The sequence below is a fragment of the Pseudopipra pipra genome, chromosome 26 (assembly GCF_036250125.1).
Source record: "Pseudopipra pipra isolate bDixPip1 chromosome 26, bDixPip1.hap1, whole genome shotgun sequence".
Classification (NCBI taxonomy): domain Eukaryota; kingdom Metazoa; phylum Chordata; class Aves; order Passeriformes; family Pipridae; genus Pseudopipra; species Pseudopipra pipra.
The window spans coordinates 6,044,222-6,063,333 of NC_087574.1; the positions used below are offsets into that span (position 1 = coordinate 6,044,222).

At 63.4% G+C, this 19,112-nt stretch overlaps 4 protein-coding genes across 5 annotated transcripts in view; 1 reads left to right on the forward strand and 3 right to left on the reverse strand.

The window, feature by feature from the left end:
* SNF8 (SNF8 subunit of ESCRT-II) overlaps positions 1–19,112 on the reverse strand; it is a 104,618-nt gene that overhangs the window by 61,551 nt on the left and 23,955 nt on the right. The window lies entirely within an intron of this gene.
* On the reverse strand, positions 1,865–4,696 carry GNGT2 (G protein subunit gamma transducin 2). The gene is made up of 3 exons (XM_064636581.1): positions 3,850–4,696; positions 2,831–2,926; positions 1,865–2,171 (listed from the first exon to the last, which is right to left on the reverse strand). The coding sequence occupies exons 2-3, from the start codon at positions 2,912–2,914 to the stop codon at positions 2,046–2,048; spliced, it is 210 nt and encodes a 69-aa protein (XP_064492651.1). The 5' UTR covers positions 2,915–2,926; positions 3,850–4,696; the 3' UTR covers positions 1,865–2,045.
* ABI3 (ABI family member 3) lies at positions 4,739–10,437 on the forward strand. Its single transcript, XM_064636554.1, is given in 9 exon segments — positions 4,739–5,346; positions 6,402–6,569; positions 6,804–6,980; positions 7,842–7,924; positions 8,157–8,252; positions 8,576–8,689; positions 8,691–8,791; positions 8,887–9,012; positions 9,626–10,437. Coding segments are annotated over 9 exon segments (1,536 nt in total). The 5' UTR covers positions 4,739–4,836; the 3' UTR covers positions 9,787–10,437.
* PHOSPHO1 (phosphoethanolamine/phosphocholine phosphatase 1) lies at positions 10,361–16,390 on the reverse strand. Of its 2 annotated transcripts, XR_010425269.1 has the most exons (4): positions 16,163–16,390; positions 13,652–13,726; positions 11,483–12,411; positions 10,361–10,690 (listed from the first exon to the last, which is right to left on the reverse strand). XR_010425269.1 is itself a non-coding variant. In XM_064636552.1 (3 exons), the coding sequence occupies exons 1-3, from the start codon at positions 16,373–16,375 to the stop codon at positions 11,650–11,652; spliced, it is 1,050 nt and encodes a 349-aa protein (XP_064492622.1). In that variant the 5' UTR covers positions 16,376–16,390; the 3' UTR covers positions 10,361–11,649. The 2 variants fall into 2 exon arrangements, 1 of the variants encoding a protein (XP_064492622.1); XM_064636552.1 differs by having other exon boundaries at positions 10,361–12,411.

A 19,112-nucleotide genomic window follows, 5' to 3' on the forward strand; every position in this document is an offset into this window, starting at 1 on the left:
CCCAATAAAACCATCAATGCCATCTAAAAGCAGGATTCTACATCCCCCAAAAAAACTCAATAAAAATTGTCAAAACCCAGGATTCTACCAGACCCCAAAAAACTCAGTAAACCCATCAAAAAACAGGATTCTGTCAGACCCCAAAAAACTCAATAAAAATTGTCAAAACCCAGGATTCTGCCAGACCCCCCAAAACTCAGTAAAACCATCAAAAAACAGGATTCTGCCACCCCCCCAAAAAACTCCAAGAGAACCATCAAATCCATCAAAACTCGGGATTCCACCCCGCTGCATCAGGGAGGTGAGGAGGATGGAGGTGGAATGCTGAGGGAAGAAGGAAATATCCAGGTTCTGAAGGGGAAAAAAAAAAGCCATGGAAGATGGAGCATTAAAAAACACGACTCATCAGCCACAACCCAACATCTGGGTCCCGATTTAAAGGGAAAAGAAAGCCCATAAATTCTCTTTGTACGGAGTGTTTGCTGCTCCTCGGTGCTGCAAGAAGAGACGGAGGCTGTGCTCGAGCTGGAGGGTTTATTGAGCGCCTGCAGGAGAAGGAACCCACCTTGGTTTCGGTGGGATTTCGGCTGGGGAGGGGCGGGGGGGGCTGTTCTGGCTGCAGGGGAGAGGGGGAACCCCCTGCCTGAGGAAAATCCGCTTCCTTGTGTCTGTTCTCTGCAGGGCCCCCCCTTTTGGGGTGGCTGAAGTGCTGAGGGACCCCCTGTGCCTCATTCCCAGCCCCGGAAGGCAGGAAGATGCTGCTCCAAGAGGGATCCAGAGGAATTTCCTCGCAAGAGAACCAGTCCCGGGTCCATCTCCACACTCTCCTGGAGCCCCAGCAGCAGGTCCCACGTTCCAGCAGAGCCACAGCCTCCCAAACAGGCAGCAGTGACTCCTGCACCGTCAGCCCTTCCCAAGGAAGAGGAGAGGTTTGCTCCTCTGGCAGGAACGGGCAGCACGAAGCAGGAGCGGGATGGGGACGACCCCGGCAGGTACAGGAGCTGAGGGACTCGGAGACTGAAAGAGCTGCTGCTTCTGTTCTGGGGTTGAGGGTCTGGGGAAGGTTTGGAGAGTTTTCCCCAAAGATTAAATGTAGCTGTAATGGATTTAAAAAAAAAATAAATAAAACAACCCCAAACCAATCCCGAACAACAAATCCCACAAACCTTCCCCGCCGAAGGGCTCAGCTGTGCCCCAGCGTTTTCCTGTCGAGCAGGGGGTGAAATTTGTCCTGTAAAAATTTGGGAGCAGGAGGGTCCAGGCCTGGCATTGCTGTCTCAGGGCTGGAGAATCAATCCTGCCTTGCTCCAGGCAGTCCTGCCGGCTCCAAGCCAATCCCAGCCGCTGATGGGACACGGTGGGATGAGACCCGGGAGGGGGGTGGAGGTGACACGGTGACACCGGGCAGCGCTCGGAGCCCCCAGGGTCACAAACTGCCAGGGGGGTTTTCCAGAGGAGGAAGCGAGACTGGGAGGTGGAGGTGGCACCTCACTCCTTCCCGTGCCCGATCCCCCAGGGATCCCCAGCCCCCGGCTCTCGATGGAAGGGGGCTGAGGAGGGGTGGGACCGGCTGGGGGATCCTGAGGGATAAACAGGATAGAGCTCCAGGCCCCTGGAAGCCTCGGTGCAGCGGGATGGGCTGAGGCAGCCGGGAGGCTCCTCTGGAGCCAGCGGGGCTCAGCTCCGGGCTCGGGGGGGTTGGAACCGTGTGAGAGCAGCCCCAGCTCGGTGGTTCCACCTTTGCTCTGGAAATGCAGAAGTTGTGCTCGTGGGAGAGCAGAGCTCAGCTGTGGGAGCGCGGACGGTGCCGAACCTCAGCCCCGGCGGCAGCGGGGGGGGTGAGGGGGGAGGGTTTTTTTGGGGGTTTTTGTCTCTTTTTTTATCTTCTTTTTTTTCCTCTTGCTGTCCTTTAGCTGCACTACGCTGTGGCTCTGGGCTCCTCCTCGGTGCCGAGGGCGGACTACGGGGAAAGCAGGTTTCTGACAGTCCTGGGTGGCACACGGGAACACCCCCGTGCCCGGCGGTGCCAGCGGGGCCGGGGGGGGTCAGCTTATTGTACAGCCTCCCTTCTCCTTGAAGGGGTTCTTGTCCTCGGGGACCCCTTTCAGCAGCGGGTCCTCGCCCGCCATGGACTCGATGTACTCCTTGAGCTCTTTGCCGGTCTTGGAGACCTGCCAGGGAAGGAGATGTTCCGTGTCTGGGAGGGGATGGGATGGGATGGGATGGGATGGGGGGGGGATGGGATGGGATGGGATGGGAGGGGATGGGATGGGATGGGATGGGATGGGATGGGAGGGGATGGGATGGGATGGGATGGGATGGGAGGGGATGGGATGGGATGGGATGGGATGGGAGGGGATGGGATCCTCCCTGCGGAGCCGCCCACGGACCCGTTCGTGCAGTGGGAAAAGGGGACTGTGGCCAGGAATGTCCCACCCGGCACGGGGTGTCCCCAGAAGGATTCCCAGGGTGGTATGGACACCTTGTGAGGTGGGAGAAGGGGACCATGGCCAAACATCCCACAAAATGTGAGTGTTCCAAAAGCATCCCCAGGGTGCACTTGCCAGGTGCAGTAGGAGAAGGGAATTGTGGCCAAGGACATCCCACACAATGTGAGAGTGTCCCAGGAGCACTCCCAGGGTGTTGTGGACACCTTGCCAGGTGTGGGGTAGGATCTGGGGTGTGGGGCTAAGAGGGAATGTTCTCCTGGAGGGGAGAGGTGGAGTGCAGGTGCTTCTGCTGTGTTTGGGGGTTAATTTTAGGGCTTGTGGTCCTTGCAGCAGGAAAGGAAGTCACCAGCAGGTCAGAGCATTTTGGGTGGGAAACTCACCATTTGCCTCTCGTTCTTCACCTCCTTCTTCAGCTGATCCAGCTCCATCTTCAGCAGCTCCTTCTCTGTCATGTCCTGAGCCATTTTGCCCTGGAACTGCAGGGAAATGGCTCGTTATTGGGATTATTGCTTTGTCCCCACAGTATTGCAACCCCCCCAGTGTCCCACTGCAAAAGGAAACCGAGGCAGGAGCCACCTCTCAATCCCCTTCCTGCCACATCTGCTGTTCCCAGATTTTCCTTTGCTCCTTCCCAGCAGGCACGTGGAGCGAGAGGTGCAGCCTGAGGGCAGGGGAGGAGGATCCAGCCTGGTTTTTAAGGAGCTCTTTGCCACCACAGAGGCTGTTTCCCCAAGAAACCGGGTGGAGGAGAGAGTGAGCCTGGATGGTCCTGGAGAGGAACCTCTGCCTCGGGGCTGTGGGAGAACCTGGATGCCCAGGTCTGCCAACTGCACCTCCCTGAGGGGTGTCCTGTGCCCGGGCAACATCATCTTTGGGGGTTTCCTAAGGAACTAAATGGATTTCACTTTTTGTTTCCTCCCTGTGCCTTTCCCCCAGGGATCTATAACCTGGGTTGTGGCTCCTTCATTGCTCTGAACTTGGCTGTTTTTATGCACTTGCTGCCCCTGCAAGTTTTTGGGGGTTGTGTGGGTTGGAGAAGCCCAACCCTTTTCCCACAAAAGCCCATCCAGGGGTTATGTGAGACACCCCCAGAGCTGACCTGCACTGTGAGATCTATTTCCGTGTCCAGACTTGGGTTTTAAAGCCTGGGCAGAACCTTTTCAGTCAACACAGAGGAGCTGAAGCTGAGCTGTGCCCTGGCCCTGCTCGGAGGGTGTCGAGCCCGAGCGTTGCTGTGCAGCCGCTCCCGTGGCAAGTGCCCCCCGTGTCCCTCTTCCCACCCATCCCTCGGGACACAGCCGGCCCCGGGAGCTGCACCAGGAGCCCAGAGGGGCACAGCCCACGGGGAAGGTGGCTCCCAAAGCGGGTGGGACCCACCTGGAGCAGCAGAGGCACTTACCTGGGGGGGCAGGGGGGCTGCCCCGCGGCGCGGTGGAGACGCTCAGAGCCCCATCCGAGGGGAGATGCTGCTCTCCTGCTCGGAGCTGGAAGACTCCTCCAGCTCTCTGGGAGGGCAGTGGGAAGCAGATGTCTTTGGCCCTTAAGCTGATAATGGACTCAGGAGAATAAGCTGGTCAGGTGTTGGGAATTAGCCTCAAAGTCCGGGGTAAGCAGCGGGGCTGTGGGGAGGGTGAGGATGGGCAGGAAGGGTGGGTGGGTGACTGGGACACCCGGGAAGTCCTTGAGTCGCTGCCATGGGTGTCTGAGCCTGTGGAGTGTCCAGATCCTGATTTGGGGTGGCAGGACTGACCCTTAGGGGGATCAGGGCCTCGTCGGGGCCGGGAGCGGCTCGGGAGGCTCTTGGTCCTTCAGGGTGTGAAGAGCTGGGCCGGTGCCGGAGGAAATCCATCATTTCCCTCGTCCTTGTGCCGGAGGAGCCGCGGGCTCAGGAAGGGCCAGGCCCTAACGAGGGGTGTCTCTCCTGCCTGGCTGGTGCAGAGTCACTGGGGCTGAGGATGGGCCCGGGCGGCCCCAAGGAAGCACCTGCGGGTGGAGGAGGAGGAGGAGGAACCCGAGAGGCCCCAAGGAAGGACCTGTGGGGTGGAGGAGGAGGAACCCGAGAGGCCCCAGTGAAGGACCTGTGGGGTGGAGGAGGAGGGTGGAGGGGGATTTCCAAGCACGGGGAAGTGGGAATTTCCTGCAGCCTCACCCCATGGGGATGTGAAACGTCCTCAGCAGAGCACTGAGCAGGACACGCTGTCCCGGGCAGGGAAAGGACGGGCGCCTCGTGGGGTCACTTGGCACATCCCGCTGTGCCCCGAGCACAGCCAGGCCCGGGTGACCTGTGTGGGATGCACAGGGGCTTTTCCAGGGAGGGGGGCCTGGCAGTGGAATCGCTGCCCTTGGCTGGACCCCACGCCTGGCCCGTAAAGGCGAAGGGAAGGAAATGTTCCTGATGTGCCTTGGATCCCTGGATGTGCTTGTGCCTGGCTCAGCCCCAGCCAGGAGGGCAGCAGTGGCTCGAGGACGGCGGGCACAGGTGGCAGAGATGGGGGTTGGGATCATTTTGGGGATCATTTTGGGGATCATTTTGGGTCACTCCCCCCACCCTGCAGGTTCCCCCCGTGACTCACATCCTTCCCCACTCCCACCCCTGCCCCGGGCAGGGCAGCCCCCAGACGCGTCCCTCGTGGGGCCGGAGCCACGCCGGCTTCCTCCCCCCCCGACGGGGTGTCCCTCGGGGGGACGGGGACACGGCGGCGCCCGCGGGCCCTGCGTCAGCACCGCCGGCGGCTCCCAAAAGCGGCGGCGGAGGAAGTGCGAGCGCAGCCCGGCAGCGATGTCGGAGCTGGAGCGGCTGCGGCAGCGGGACATCCCCGCGGGCCGGCAGGGCCTGCGGGAGCAGCACGGCAACCTGCACAGGGTGGCCGAGTACTGCGAGAGCAACTACCTGCAGGTGGGGCACGGGGGGATGCCGGGGATGCTGCGACCACCGGGAGCCCCGGGGCGGTGGGATGGGGGTCCTGGAGGGGGGGTGGAGGGTGGTGGTGAGGGCTGTGCCCTCAGAGCCGGGACCCTCCACTCGGGAGCCTCCACTCACCAGTTCAGGCTTCCACCCGAGCATCTCCTGCCTCGGGCTCCTTTTCCCCCTGCCTCAGTTTCCCCTCTTGCTCCACAGCTGCTCCCGCGGTGGGTTTGGGATGAAGGGAGAGTTCCCCAGGGGTTTGGTGCCTCTGGGAGAGGACCAGGGACACCAGGCTGTCCCCAGGGTGTCCGAGGTGTCTCCTGGAGGGCAGAGCTGGGTGCCTGCAGAGAAAGAGTGAAGCTGAAGCTCTGCTGCCATCCTCCTCCTCCTCCTCCTCCTCGTCCTCCCTGCCCGGCCCTCCCTGAGGGAAGGGGACAGGAGCTTTTGGGATGAAATAGGGATAAAAAGGCTTCTTCTGGTCCTCTTTGCTGCGGGAGGGAGGGGTCTCTGCTGGAGGGATCTTTGCCAAACCTGGCTGTGGCCTTGCTGGCTGGAGCCAGACCCCGAGGCTGCTCCCAGGGGGCTGGAGCCGCCGGAGCAGAACTGAAGGGGAAATGTGAGGAACTGTTTAGAGAACTGAGAGACCGTCCTGGCACAGCTGGGGCCCGGCCAGGTGTCCCACGTGTGGCCTCCTGGTGGCATGGCCAGCTGTCCCCAGGGGTGGCAGGAGGCTGAGCCGGGCACTCGGCTCCAGCACCTGCCAAAAACATCCCGGGGAGGATTCCCGGCGGATCCCCAGTGCCGGGATCCACCCCCCTGCCGCGTGTCCCTGTGTCCGGCCGGTGGAGCCGGAGGAAGTTTGATGCATTTGGAAAGCAGAAGAGGCACCTCTGCCAACGTGTGACTCCAGCGTGGAGGGTGGCAGTGCCATGTGGGGTGGGCTCCAGGCTGGTTTCCCCCCTCCAGGCTGGTTTCCCCCCCTCCAGGCTGGTTTCCCCCCCTCCAGGCTGGTTTCCCCCCCTCCAGGCTGGTTTCCCCCCTTCCAGGCCAGCGACAAGCGGAAGGCGCTGGAGGAGACGATGGCCCTGAGCACCCAGTCCCTGGCCAGTGTCACCTACCAGGTCAGCAGCCTGGCCACCGCCTTCCTGAGGCTGCTGGACCTGCAGGCGGCCCAGCTGCGCCAGGTGGAGGCCGATGTCACCTGCGTGGCCCAGGTGGGACCGTCCCCCCCGAGGGCTCTGGGGTGGGCTCTGGGAAGGGGGGTCCAGGCAGCTCCCGGGGGTTGAAGCCCCGCTGGCCCTGCAGGGCTCGGGCTCAGTCCTGGCCCTCTGAGGCATCCCCTCCCTCCCAGGCAGGGACACGGGGTGGGAAGGGTGCTGGGACTCGGAGGGGGCAGCGGGGGGTGGGAGAGGCCGGGATGGACGGTGGGCACGGTGTCACCCCCGCAGAGGGTGGACATCCACAAGGAGAAGGTGTCCCGCCGGGAGATCGGCTCGCTGACCGTCACCAAGAGGTTCCCGCCCTACCAGAAGATCGTGGCCCCCCCCAGCCCCCCCAGCCTGGAGCCCTACTACAGGAAACCCCTCAACTTCAGCGTCCTGGACGACATCGGCCACGGCATAAAGGTCAGCTGGGGCAGGAGGGGGGCACGGGGGGCCCACAGGGCTGGGGGGAGGACTTGGGTGGGGGGCCCTGATGTCCCCAGTGCTGCACTGATGGGGGCAAGGGTGGGCTCAGAGCCCTCCTTGGGGAAGAACTGGGGTCTGGCCATGCCCTGCAGCCCCCCTGGGGACTCATCCTGCTGGGACTCGGTGCTCCCAGCCTGGGGAGGGGACACAGGCCATGCACAAAGGACCCTAGGGCACACAGAGGGACACACTGGGGCACACAGAGGGACACACTGGGGCACACAGAGGGACCCTGGGGCACACAGAGGGACACACAGAGGGACCCTGGGGCACACAGAGGGACACACAGAGGGACCCTGGGGCACACAGTGCTCAGCAAAGCCCACCTGGGGACAGTCCTTTCCCAACCCAGGAGGGGGTTTGGAGCCCTCCAACCCCCACGGACCCTTCCCCAGCCCCGGAAGGCGCCCACGGGAGGGTGTTCAGAGGCCTCTGAGGCACGAAGGGAAGTGGTGACACCGGGCCCGCCGTTCCCACGGTGGCTGGTGCCGCGGGGCCGCCCCCGCAGCGCCGGCTCCTTCCGCGGGGCCGCTCCCACGGGGGGCCAGCAGGGACCTGGGGGGGCCAGCAGGGGCTCGGGGGACCAGCAGGGACCTGGGGGGGCCAGCAGGGACCTGGGGGGCCAGCAGGGGCTCGGGGGACCAGCAGGGACCTGGGGGGGCCAGCAGGGACCTGGGGGTCCAGCAGGGGCTTAGGGGGGCCAGCAGGGACCTGGGGGGGCCAGCAGGGACCTGGGGGGCCAGCAGGGACCTAGGGGGGGGCTGCCATCCCCTGTCACATCTCCTCGTGTCCCCACAGGACCTCAGCACGCAGCTCTCCCGCACCGGCACCCTGGCAAGGAAGGGCACCAAGTCCTCGGCGCAGGCCGTGGGCACCCTGGGGTGAGGATGGGTGTGGGACTGGGGGGTGGGCTCGGCCTGCCTGTGTCCCCTGAGCGGTGTGGCACGGCCAGGACCCCGTGCCGAGCTGCCGGCCGGGCGCTGTGCCAGCCCACGCTGTGCCAGCCGGACGCTGTGCCAGCCCACGCTGTGCCAGCCCACGCTGTGCCAGCCCACGCTGTGCCAGCCCACGCTGTGCCAGCCCACGCTGTGCCAGCCCACGCTGTGCCCGCAGGAGGAGCGCCCGCGTGCCCGAGCCCGTCCAGCCGCCCGTGGTGCCCGAGGGGAAGCTCTCGGCGGCCTCCTCCAGCTCCTCGCTGGCCTCCGTCAGGTACCGGAGTGTCTGGGAAGGGCTGGGAGCTCGGGAGAGCCCCGGGGCAGCCCCTTGTCCTGCTGCTGCTGGGGGAGGCTCTGCCTCGAGGTGAAATCGGGGGCTTGGGAGATTCGCTCCCCTGGCAGGGCTTTGTCTCTAGGGCGAAAATACCCTCTCCTGGAGAGGGTCCCTGCTGGGGAAACTGAGGCACGGGGTGGGTGGGGAAAGGGTTGGCACCCACAGCCAGGGGCGCCTTGCCCTGGCCTGGGGTGAAATGTTGGTGCCCAGAGTGGGGGCAGAGCCGGCTCCCCACCCTCCCCCCGCTGTTCCTCCATCCCCAGCTCCAGCGGGACCCCGGCAGCTCCTGCTGAAGGAATCCCGGCCCCGCCACCACTGCCCTCCCTGCCGGGACCACCCGCTCCGGGACCACCCCCCCCGGGACCACCCCCCCCTCCCTGGCGCTGCCATCCCCCCGCCGCCCCCTCTCCCCGGGGCTCCGCTCCCGCCGCCCCCCCCCGAGGACTCGGCCGTGCCCCCCCCGGACCTGCCGCCCCCAGGTGAGTGCTCGGGGCTCAGGGGGCTCAGGGGGGCTGCATGTGACCCCTGCCCCCCCCGAGCCCTTCACCCCTTGTCCCTCTGGGGGGTTTTGCAGCCCCTGAGGACCTGGAGCCGCTGCCCCCCCCATCGGCTCTGCCCGACTTGGAGGACTTGGCCCCACCACTGCCACCCCCCCCCTCAGAGGAGCCTTCCTGGGTCCCAGAGAACTACCTGGAGAAAGGTACTGTGGGCCCCCAGATCCCCTGGATCGACTGGGGCTGATTCCTCTTCCACGGGCACAGCCCTGAGGGCACAGCCCTGCCCCACCCGTGATGCCCTGGCTGTTCACATCCCCCATCCCACCCTTCCCAGCCGTGCCCTGTCCCTCATATCCCCCATCCTGCCCTTCCCAATCCTGCCCTATCCCTCATATCCCCCATCCTGCCCTTCCCAGCTGTGCCCTGTCCCTCATATCCCCCATCCTGCCCTTCCCAATCCTGCCCTATCCCTCATATCCCCCATCCTGCCCTTCCCAGCCATGCCCTGTCCCTCATATCCCCCATCCTGCCCTTCCCAATCCTGCCCTGTCCCTCGTATCCCCCATCCTGCCCTTCCCAGCCATGCCCTGTCCCTCATATCCCCCATCCTGCCCTTCCCAGCCATGCCCTGTCCCTCATATCCCCCATCCTGCCCTTCCCAATCCCACCCTTCCCAGCTGTGCCCTATCCCTCATATCCCCCATCCCACCCTTCCCAGCCGTGCCCTATCCCTTGTATCCCCCATCCTGCCCTTCCCAGCCGTGCCCTGTCCCCGTGGTGCCCTTGCCAGGCTCCAGGTGCCCTCTCTCCCCGCAGTGGTGGCCCTGTATCCCTACACTCGGCAGAAGGACAACGAGCTGTCCCTCCAGCCGGGCGCCCTCCTCTTCGTCAGGCGCCGCTACTCTGACGGCTGGTGCGAGGGTGTGCTGGGGCAGGAGCAGGGATTCTTCCCCGGGAATTACGTGGAGCCCTGCTGAGCCCCCGGCCAGGCAGCCCCTGCACCCCCTCCCCTGACCCTGCTGAGCCCCCGGCCAGGCAGCCCCTGCACCCCTGCACCCCAGCCCCCTGCACCCCCTCCCCGGCCCGGCCCCATCCCGCCCTGCTTCTCCCTGGAATTCCGGCTTTGCCCGGCTGGGAAGGGGCTCGGGGAGCAGAGGGTGGCACCGCTGGCACTGCTGAGCCCTGGCAGGGCTGCAGCCCCTCTCCCCCATCCCTTGGGAATGTTTGGCACCGGGACACTGAGCTGTCCCACCTGGAAGCACAGCAGGTCCCGGGGCTGATCCCGGAGCTGCTCCTGACCCCTGGGAAGAGCGAGGCCAGCACAGGATCAGATCCCAGGAATGGGAGACTGGGCTGAGCACCCCCAAGGATGAGGAGGAGAGCGGCTCCAGGAAACCTGCCTGCTGCCCCTTTGGCTTGAGCCACAGGACCCAGACCCCCACCCAGACCCCAATCCAGACCCCAATCCAGAGGGATTCCCTGCTGGTATTCCCATTCCCTGACTTCCACCAGCCCAAGGAAGAGAAACAACATTTCGGTGCAACTCAGAGCTGTTTCACACCCAGGTTTATGTCCTGGACACAACCAACTTTGTGTCTGCAATATAGAGCTCTGTCTCTGTACATATACACGTAGCTTTAATTCCATGGCTTTGAGTTCCACACAGTCGAACGGGGTCCGGAGCAGGAAGAACAAAGAGGAGGGGGTGAAATAAGAGGAGGAACAACTCAGGGCTGCTTTGGTTATTTCCTTACTGCTGGGGTTTGCTGTCAGGGATCCCAGGGTTTGGAGGAGTCACGAGCCACCCTCGGGGGCCGGTAAGGCTGTGGATAAATCCAGGAGAAGCCAACACCGGAGAGCAGCGGATCCTGGAGGTCCCCCCTGCAGAGTGCAATTAGAAGGGGTAATTAATACTGCAGTGGGGGGGGGACACAGGAAAGGGGGGGGTTTGGCCTCTGGGGACCCGGTGCCAGAAGTGCCACAGCACCACGAAACCTCCCCTGGGGAGGTTGGGCACCTCTCCACCAGGTCAGGAGGGGAACTGGCCCCTCCCTGGGGGAAGAGGGGAGTCACACGATCCAGCAAGCACAGGGACACGACTGGAAATGGCTCAGGGCAAGGAGGAACCTGTCAGGGACACAGGGACACTCCACCCCGGGAGCAGGAGCAGAGGATGGAGGTGGAAGGCAAGGACAGCTCCTCCTCCCTGGGCAGGGAGCGGGGCCGGGCTGGGGAGGTTCGTTCCAAGCTGCCACCTCTCCAAAAGCTTTCCTGGTCCTCACGTCATGTTTTTCTCAGAGAATAAAGTCCCGAGGGACAATTAACCCCATCCCGAGGCTCAGCAGCTGGGCCTGGAGCTGCCCTGCCTGGGTGGGATGTGGAGGAGCCAGGGAGCATGGATTTCCTGGATTACATTCCCGGCGGGCTCACAAAGAGGGAAGGAGCCCTCGAGCAGGAGCAGGCAGCTCCTCGTGTGGCCGGGAGGGGGAGGATGGCAGGAGGAAGGATGTTCCCAGCCCGCAGGGAACTGGCTTCTGGATTTTCAGGAATTCCCTCGTGAAGCCAAAAGGGAAAAGAAAAAAAACCAACACGACCCAAACCAATCCCCAACAACGTTGGCAAAGGCCCCCGGGGGGCCCAGGAGTCCGAGCTGCAGGGACGGCTCCATCTCACCATGGCAGGGGCGGGACAGGGGCCTGGAGAAAGTGCTTTATTCACCGGGGAGGGAGCTCGGGAAGGCAGGAAAACCCCCCGGGAGCGGGGACAGGCAGGGGCACAGGGCGTGACCACCCCAGGCTTCTCTTTTTCCCGGCCGCTTGCGGGACACTCCGGAGCCTCCCTCAGCATTTCCTCTTGAGGAGCTCCTGGAGGTACCGGGCGACCTCCGCGGCCGATTCCCACGGGACAACGGTGGCCTGGAAGGCCCCGGGCTGCTTCTGCTCCATCTCCTGGGTCAGCCTGTGCATGGGGAAGCCCTTCCGTGGGAAAGCCACGTCCGCCGAAGTCAAAGCCACGGAAGGGCAGAAATCGTTGGCGCCGTCTCCCACGTAGAAGACCCGCTCGAACTCCACCTCCTCCTGCGCCCTCTCCGCCAGGTATTCCGTCAGGATCTTCCTCTTGCACATGTTGGCCGGGCAGTCAAGGCACTTGTGGCTGTGGTAGGGCCCCAGGGTGAGGTAGCCCCTCTTGTCGAAGCTGGACGGGTTGCTGAAGATCTTCCTGAAGAGCGAGTGGACGCCGGCCGCCCTCAGCTTGGCCTCGATGCCGAACATGTTGGCGTCGGAGATGAGGATGAGCTCGAAGAGCTCGTGGTTCTTGGAGAGGAACTGGAAGAGCTCCGGCATGCCCGGGCTCAGCGGGATGTTCTCGTAGAGGGCCTTGAAGTCCGCGGGGCGCACGCCCTGGTCGCCCAGGAAGGCGAGGACGCGCCGCATGTACTCGTTGTAGGAGCCCTGGCGCTGGCTCTGCCGCAGCGGCTCCGGCAGCGCCTGCCCCGGCGCCAGGCGCAGCACCGAGTCGTCGCTGTTCTCGGCCACGATGGTCTCGTCGAAGTCGAACACCAGCAGGAACCGGGGGGGCCGGGGGGTGGCCATGCCCACGCCCTGCAACGAGCACAACGAGCACAACGCCCGGGGTGTGGCAGCGGCAGCGCCGAGCACGGCACCGGGCAACCGTGCGGCACCCCTGGGCCGGCACCCCTGGGCCACCTCCCCTGGGCCACCTCCCCTGGGCCACCTCCCCTGAACCACCTCCCCTGGGCCACCTCCCCTGAACCAACACCCCTGAACCACCTCCCCTGGGCCACCTCCCCTGGGCCACCTCCCCTGGGCCGCCTCCCCTGGGCCACCTCGGGGGTTAATCCCCGCTGACACCCCCTCTGACATCCCTGAGGGGGTTATCCTGCCCCTGAAGGGATCATTCTGTCACCACTAATCCCGCTGTTCCTGCCAATCCCGCTGTTCCTGCCCTCAAGGAGGTCACTGTGTCGCACCCTGGCCCCCCCGGGGGGGTCTCATTAGATCAGGGAGTTAATAGGGCTGGAAAAAGTCTCTGAGAGCGCTGCCCATTAACCCAGGACACCTCTAACCCAGGACACCTCGGGGTGTGTCGCTGGATCAGGGAATTATCAGGGCTGGAAAAGGTCTCTGAGGTGGTCGAGCCCAGCCCCTGACCCAGCACAGCTTGGCCCCATGCAGGGAGGGCCCTGGGCTGGGGGGTCACTCCCCAACCTGCTCCTGTCCCACCCCTGGCACAGGGACTTGTGTCCCTGCAGATGGCCAGGAGGGGTCTGGCTCTTCCCAACATCCTGCAGGTTGGGTTTTGCTCCATCACCCCTCGTAGTTCCCCTCCCAGATTGGGCTCTGCAGCCACCCCAGAAGAGCAGGGACAGCACCCAGGGAATGGCTGGAGCTGTGCCAGGGGAGGGTTAGGCTGGATTTTGGGAAAGGCTCTTCCCCCAGAGGGTGGTTGGCACTGCCCAGGCTCCCCAGGGCAGTGGGCACGGCCCCAAGGCTGCCAGAGCTCCAGGAGGGTTTGGAAAACGCTCTGAGGGACAGGGGGGGATTGTTGGGGTGTCTGTGCAGGGCCAGGGGTTGGGCTGGATGGTCCTGGTGTGTCCCTCCCAACTCAGGCTATTCCATGAACTCAGAGCTGCCTCCTGCCCTGCTCTAAACCCAAAATTAACCCCCTCTGCCCACCCGGGGCAGAGCTGGTGCCCCCCAGCCCGGCCTCCCCAGTCCCCCCCTCCCCTTGGCTCTCCGGGGTGGGGGTTTGCAGGGTGGGGACCCAGTTCCTGCTCTCCCCGAGCCAAGGAGGGAGCGGGCAGGTGACAGCGGCACTGACCTTAAACAGGCATGGCAGCCCCACGCCCTGGCAGCACCTTCTCATGGTGGGACCATCCCGGGGCGCCGGCGGGGGCTGCAAAGCACAGAAAACAGGAGCCCGGTGAACAATTCGGGCTCCGCCGGCCGCCACCTTCAGGCCCCGCTGGGCACGGCCGGGCTCGTGTCCCGCCGCGACCCCCGAGCCCGGGACCTTTTGTACCGGGGGGGGAATTAGGGGAGAGCAGCCGGAGCGGGTTTAATGCCTCTGATCCCTCTTAATTCCCGCCGGGCGCACGTGAAGGCGCCGGCGGAGCAGCCGGAGCCCCCCGGCAGCGCGTGCCCTGCTCCCCAATTACCCTGATTTTCTGCCGCGTAATTAATTAGCTCGGGTGTTCCTCGGCGGGACGCGCCAAGGCAGAGCCCGGCTCCCGTCCCTCCCAGCCCCGGAATTCTGCCGACCTCTTGTGGTCCGAAGCGGTGGGAAACCTCCAAAAATCGGCCAAACCCCGGCTGCAAATTCGGGGATGACCCAGCGGGTTGTTTTAACCGGGCACCGGGAGCTCGGCTGAGCCGGGGCAGGGAGGATCCCAGCGATTTGTCATCGGCACGACAACGGAAGAGTTTTGCAGCTGAAGGTGATTTGTGGGGGATTTGGCTGGATTGAAGCCCAGCATCCAACTATTTTGGGCACAAACACGATTCATGACTCTGCTGAAATAATAAACCACGGCTGCACCTCGGTGCTGGTGCCCAAAAACGAAACCTTGGCTTGGAATCTTGTAAAAGCCACTTTTTTTTTTTTTTTTTGGTGGCACCTTGGACCAAACCCTGGTTGTTTCTTTGCAGGAATCAAAACTTCATGGTTTGAAGCCCAGTAATGCCAGAGCCAGGCTGGCAGTGGGAGCAGCCACTGTGGTTTTCAGGTCCAAACCAAGACAGAGAGGGAAAAAAAAAAAAAAGGGATTAAACCTGAAAGAGGAATTGTAATTTTAGCCCCTGTGTTCTAAAGAGCTGCCAGCAGTGACAAAATAATTTGGGGCTAAGCCTTAAGGAGGCTTTGTGGTGCCCAGGGAAAGAGCCCTGGAATGGCTGGGGAAGGTTGGGAGCAGCACCATCCACCTGGATCTCACATTATTCCCCTCAGCAGCTCCCTGCAGCTCTTCCCACCTCCCTGGACACTTGGGACAAATCCAGCTGCTCCAAAGTGCTGGAAAACAAAACCTGTTGCTGTCTGAGTCTCCCTGTCCCCGTGTCCCTGAGCTCCCCCTGCTCAGGGGGGGAGAGAGGTCACTGGGCTGTTTTCTGTGGAATTTCTGAGGAAAATGACAATCCCTGAAGTCAGCTGGGACAATTCCAGCCCCATCTGCCCCCCGGGGACTGGAGAATCCCTGGGATGCTGCTGCAGGACCTGCTTCTGCTCCCAGGCGGCCCCAAACCCGAGATTAATTGTGTCAAAATGCACATTAAAATCCGAGCCAGCGTTATTTAGGGAACAAAGGTCCTGGATGGGATTTCCTACTGCCGACCTCTGAGGGCTCTGGGGCAAAGCACATCCAACAAAATCCACATCGAGTGCTGTTTTCCCCTTGGGATACAGCAGTGGGAGATCCCAGTGCAGGAATGGCTCGGTAATGCAGAGCTGAACCAGCCCAGCTGAGGAGGGGCCGAGCTGTGGGGTCTGGAGTTCCCTCCTCCAACCCTGATCCTGCTCCCACAGGAGGGGAGGGATGGGAAAAAATACCTCGGAAGTGTCCCAGCCCTGAACCACCCCGTTAAACCCGGGCAGGAGCTGGGGGTGCCCACGGACACATCACTGGGGGGTGGGATGGACCCGTGTGGGGCAGCGAGAGCTGAAATCCCAGCGGGATCCCAGCAAATCCAGCAGGGAATGGAGTCTGTCCGTCCACTTGCCCCAAAAAAGGGGCTCCCTCACCAGGCAAAGCAAAGCAAAGCGTCCCCGGCCCCCAGGAATGCCCAGCCCGAGTGTCGGGACAGGAACCGGGCGGGGGCGGTTTGGGGGACCCAGACGCGGTTTGGGGGACCCAGACGCGGTTTGGGGGACCCAGACGCGGGTCCCGCATCCAGAGCTGGATCCAGAGCGGCGGCACCGGGACGGCTCCGCAGCCGGTCCCGGCACAGCCCGTGGCGGGTCCCGCCGGGGCCGCAGCGGGGCTGACTCATGCCCGGAGCGTTCCGGCACCTCCAGGGGTCCCTCCCGGTGGGGACCCCCCGGTACCGGCAGCATCCGCCCCGGCACCTGCGGGACCCTCCGGGATCGGCGTCCCCGGTACCGGCAGCGTCCCCGCCGGTATCAGCGGGGTCCGGAGACCCTCCGGTACCGGCACCATCCTCCCGGAACCATCGCTCCCGGCAGGGTCCTACGGGATCAGCATCCCCGATACCGGCTGCAGCCGCGGCGGATCAGAACCTCCGGTACCGGCACCACCCGCCCCGCTCCCCGCGGGGTCCCGGCGGCTCCGCACCCCCGGGACCGACACCTCCCTGCGGCGGCCGCCGGACGCGTCCTTACCGGGCGGGGCCGTGCCGGGAGCGCCGCCGGTGCCGGTGCCGGAGCCCGAGCCGGTGTCCGAGTCGGTGGCGGGGCCGGTGCCGCGGCCGCCGCGAGCGCGGCCCCTTTAAGGCGACGCCACCGGGGCCGCGCGGAGCCGCCGCAGTGCGCTGACGTCACCGCCCGCGCAGCCAATGGCGCCGCCGCCTGGGCGCCGCGGAGGGGCGGGGCCATCCCTGACCACGCCCCTTTCCCGAGGGGAGGGGGGAGGAGGCGCCGCGCAGGTCCCGCCGCCCGCCCGCCCCCGCGCCGAGCCCCAAAGTTGCCAAATCGGGAAAAAAACCAACAAATCCCCCTTTCCCTCCCACGCCCCTCGGTAATAACCCACCGGGCCTCGTTGGGATTGAGCCGTTCGGGGAGGATTTTGCCCCAGAACAACCCGCAAAGCTCAGGAAGGCACTGGCTGAGGAAAACGTAGGAATTGTCCCCAAAATACACCCGGGGGGGGGAGTCGGGACCTCCCGCACTGCGGGGCCACCGTGCCCACCCCGCCCCGGGGGGAGGGCGGTCCCCGGCTAATTTTGAGGTCCCCGGGTTAATTTTGGGAGCTGGCGCAGCCCCGCAGCCCCAATTGCAGGGTGACCCTGCCAGGGCTGTGCCCGCACCCCAAAATACCCGCCCGGGCTCCAGGGCGGGGCTCCCGCGGTATCTCTGGCTCTGCAGGAGCCCTGGAGGCGCCGGCGATAAAAATACAAGGGCAGCTTGTCCAAAGGGAGCGGCTCGGCCCTGAAAGCACATCGGGAGCCCATCGGAGGCTGTTCCGTCCTGCTCTTTAATTAAAAGTGTCCAAGAGTGGAAGGGCACAAACAGAGCTCAGAAGCTCTGCAAAACCCACAGTTTGTGCTGGGCTGGGCCAGGGCGGCTGCCCCGGCAATGCCACGTTGTCCTGGTGCTCTAAACTGTCCTTCTTTTGGCACAGTTGTGTCCCAGAGCAGAGCTCAGGGTATTGCTGAGACCTTCCTGAGCAGCCCTTGTTCCCCAGAGCCAAAGGAACTGACCCATCCCCCGGAGCCACCTGGGAAGAGCCTCAGGGTCAGGGAAACGTTGGGTATGTTTTTATCAGCTCTTCAGTCCGAGCCCTCTGGGCTCTTTGCTGCAGGGCACACCCTGTTTCCTTGGCACAGCCCGGCCTTTGCTGTCCCTGCTCTGGCATTTCCCCCCCCTTTGGAGCTGCACCAGCTCCCCCTCAGGCCGTGGGGACAAGTGGGAGACTCCAAAGGGCAAATTGTGCCTCCTTCCCTCTGCAAGGCAGTGGGGCAAAGATCATTCCAGAAACATCCCGGCCGGAGGACTTTGGCAGGGGGTGATCCTGGATCCCAGTGATTTTCCACTGCTGGAAAACCCCGGGGAGCAAGTGAGGACAGTGCCCTGGGCTGACAGTCCTGGCAGCCCCTGAATAGCCAAGGCAACCTCTTCCCAACACATGGATTCACATGGATTCCCCACAATGGGTGGAACATCCTCGTGCTCCATGTTCCTGTCCAAGTTTGTCCTGGTTTTTCACCAAGAGGGGAATTGCATCAGCCCAGAGCAGCCCCAAGGCCTCGGTGGCCACGTCGCCGCCTCTGCCTGTCCCTCCCTCGCCGCTTTTCCATCCCAAACAATCCCAAAGTTTGGGTAAGACCAGCTCAGCAGCCCCCGGGAACTCAGCCTGTATTTTGGGGGAGTTCTTGAGTAAAAGTGAGGCTTCCCTTTCCTGCCCAGGGGAGCTGATCCCTCCCTCCAGCTCAGTTTTCCAGGCACATGGATGAGGGAACTCCAACTGCAGCCGCTCATCTCCTGCCTCCACACAAGCAGCAGCTCCAGCAAACAGGATTTCCTTCACAGCAAGACAATTTTGGGGGCTGAATAATATTTAGATGGTCAAATCAGGGAAAACCCCCTCAAAAAGTAACAAACAACAAGAGAGCAAACCCCACTGCTGCATCTTCCCTGTGGGATGAAGTTCCCAGGTGTTTATCCCGGGAATCTCCCCCAGGGCAGCAGCAGGGACGTGGCAAAGGGGCAGCTGAGTCCTCCCCACATTTCCCCCTGGACACGGGGTTCAGTTTGGCTTTGATGCCAAAAGGCATCAAGGAAGGAACAAGAGGGGAGGGGAAATCACAGCCCATCAGGAGTCATGGGATCAGCCAGAATCCTGGAATGGTTTGGGCTGGAAGGGACCTTAAAGCCCATCCAGTTCCACGCAGGGACACCTTCCACTGTCCCAGGGTGCTCCAGCCTGGCCCTGGACACTCCCAGGGATGGGGCAGCCACAGCTCCTCTGGGAAATCCATCCCAGCCCCTCCCCACCCTCGAAGGGAGGAATTTCTCCCCAGTCCCTCAAATTTCCCTGGGGGTGGCACTGGAAGGGCTTTAAGGTCCCTTCCCGCCCAACCCATCCCGGGGGTCTGTAATTAGCGATTAATGAGGAACAGGTTCCAACAGGGATCCCGTCGGAGCCGCCTCCCTCCATCCCCTCCATCCCCGCAGGACGAGCTCCACTGCCACCTCCTGGCTCAGCCTCCCCAAACCCTCCCCGGGCTGAGTCCCAGCCCCCGGGGAAGGATTTCTCTGCAGGGTGGGAAAAGCCACGAGCTGTGACAGCCCCAGATCCCGGGTCCCATCTGCTGGAATTCACTCAAACCACCGGCTCATCTGCTGGGACAATCCCACGGTATTCCTGGAGGTTTTTTTTCCCTGAACAGCAGGCAGTGGATGGATTATGGAACATGCTTCAAGTGAGTCAATTAAAATCCACGAGCATCATAAAATCCTGTTGTTTTCTGGGAGTAACAAAGGGCTTCAGTTTTCACGGCGCACGACACAAGCTTTCGGGCCAAGTGGGAATTTTCCTATGGATTAGCAACTCTTACATTCCCAAACATTTGCTTCCTAAGAGCAAGGGGCACTCAGGGTGCCCTGGTGTGTT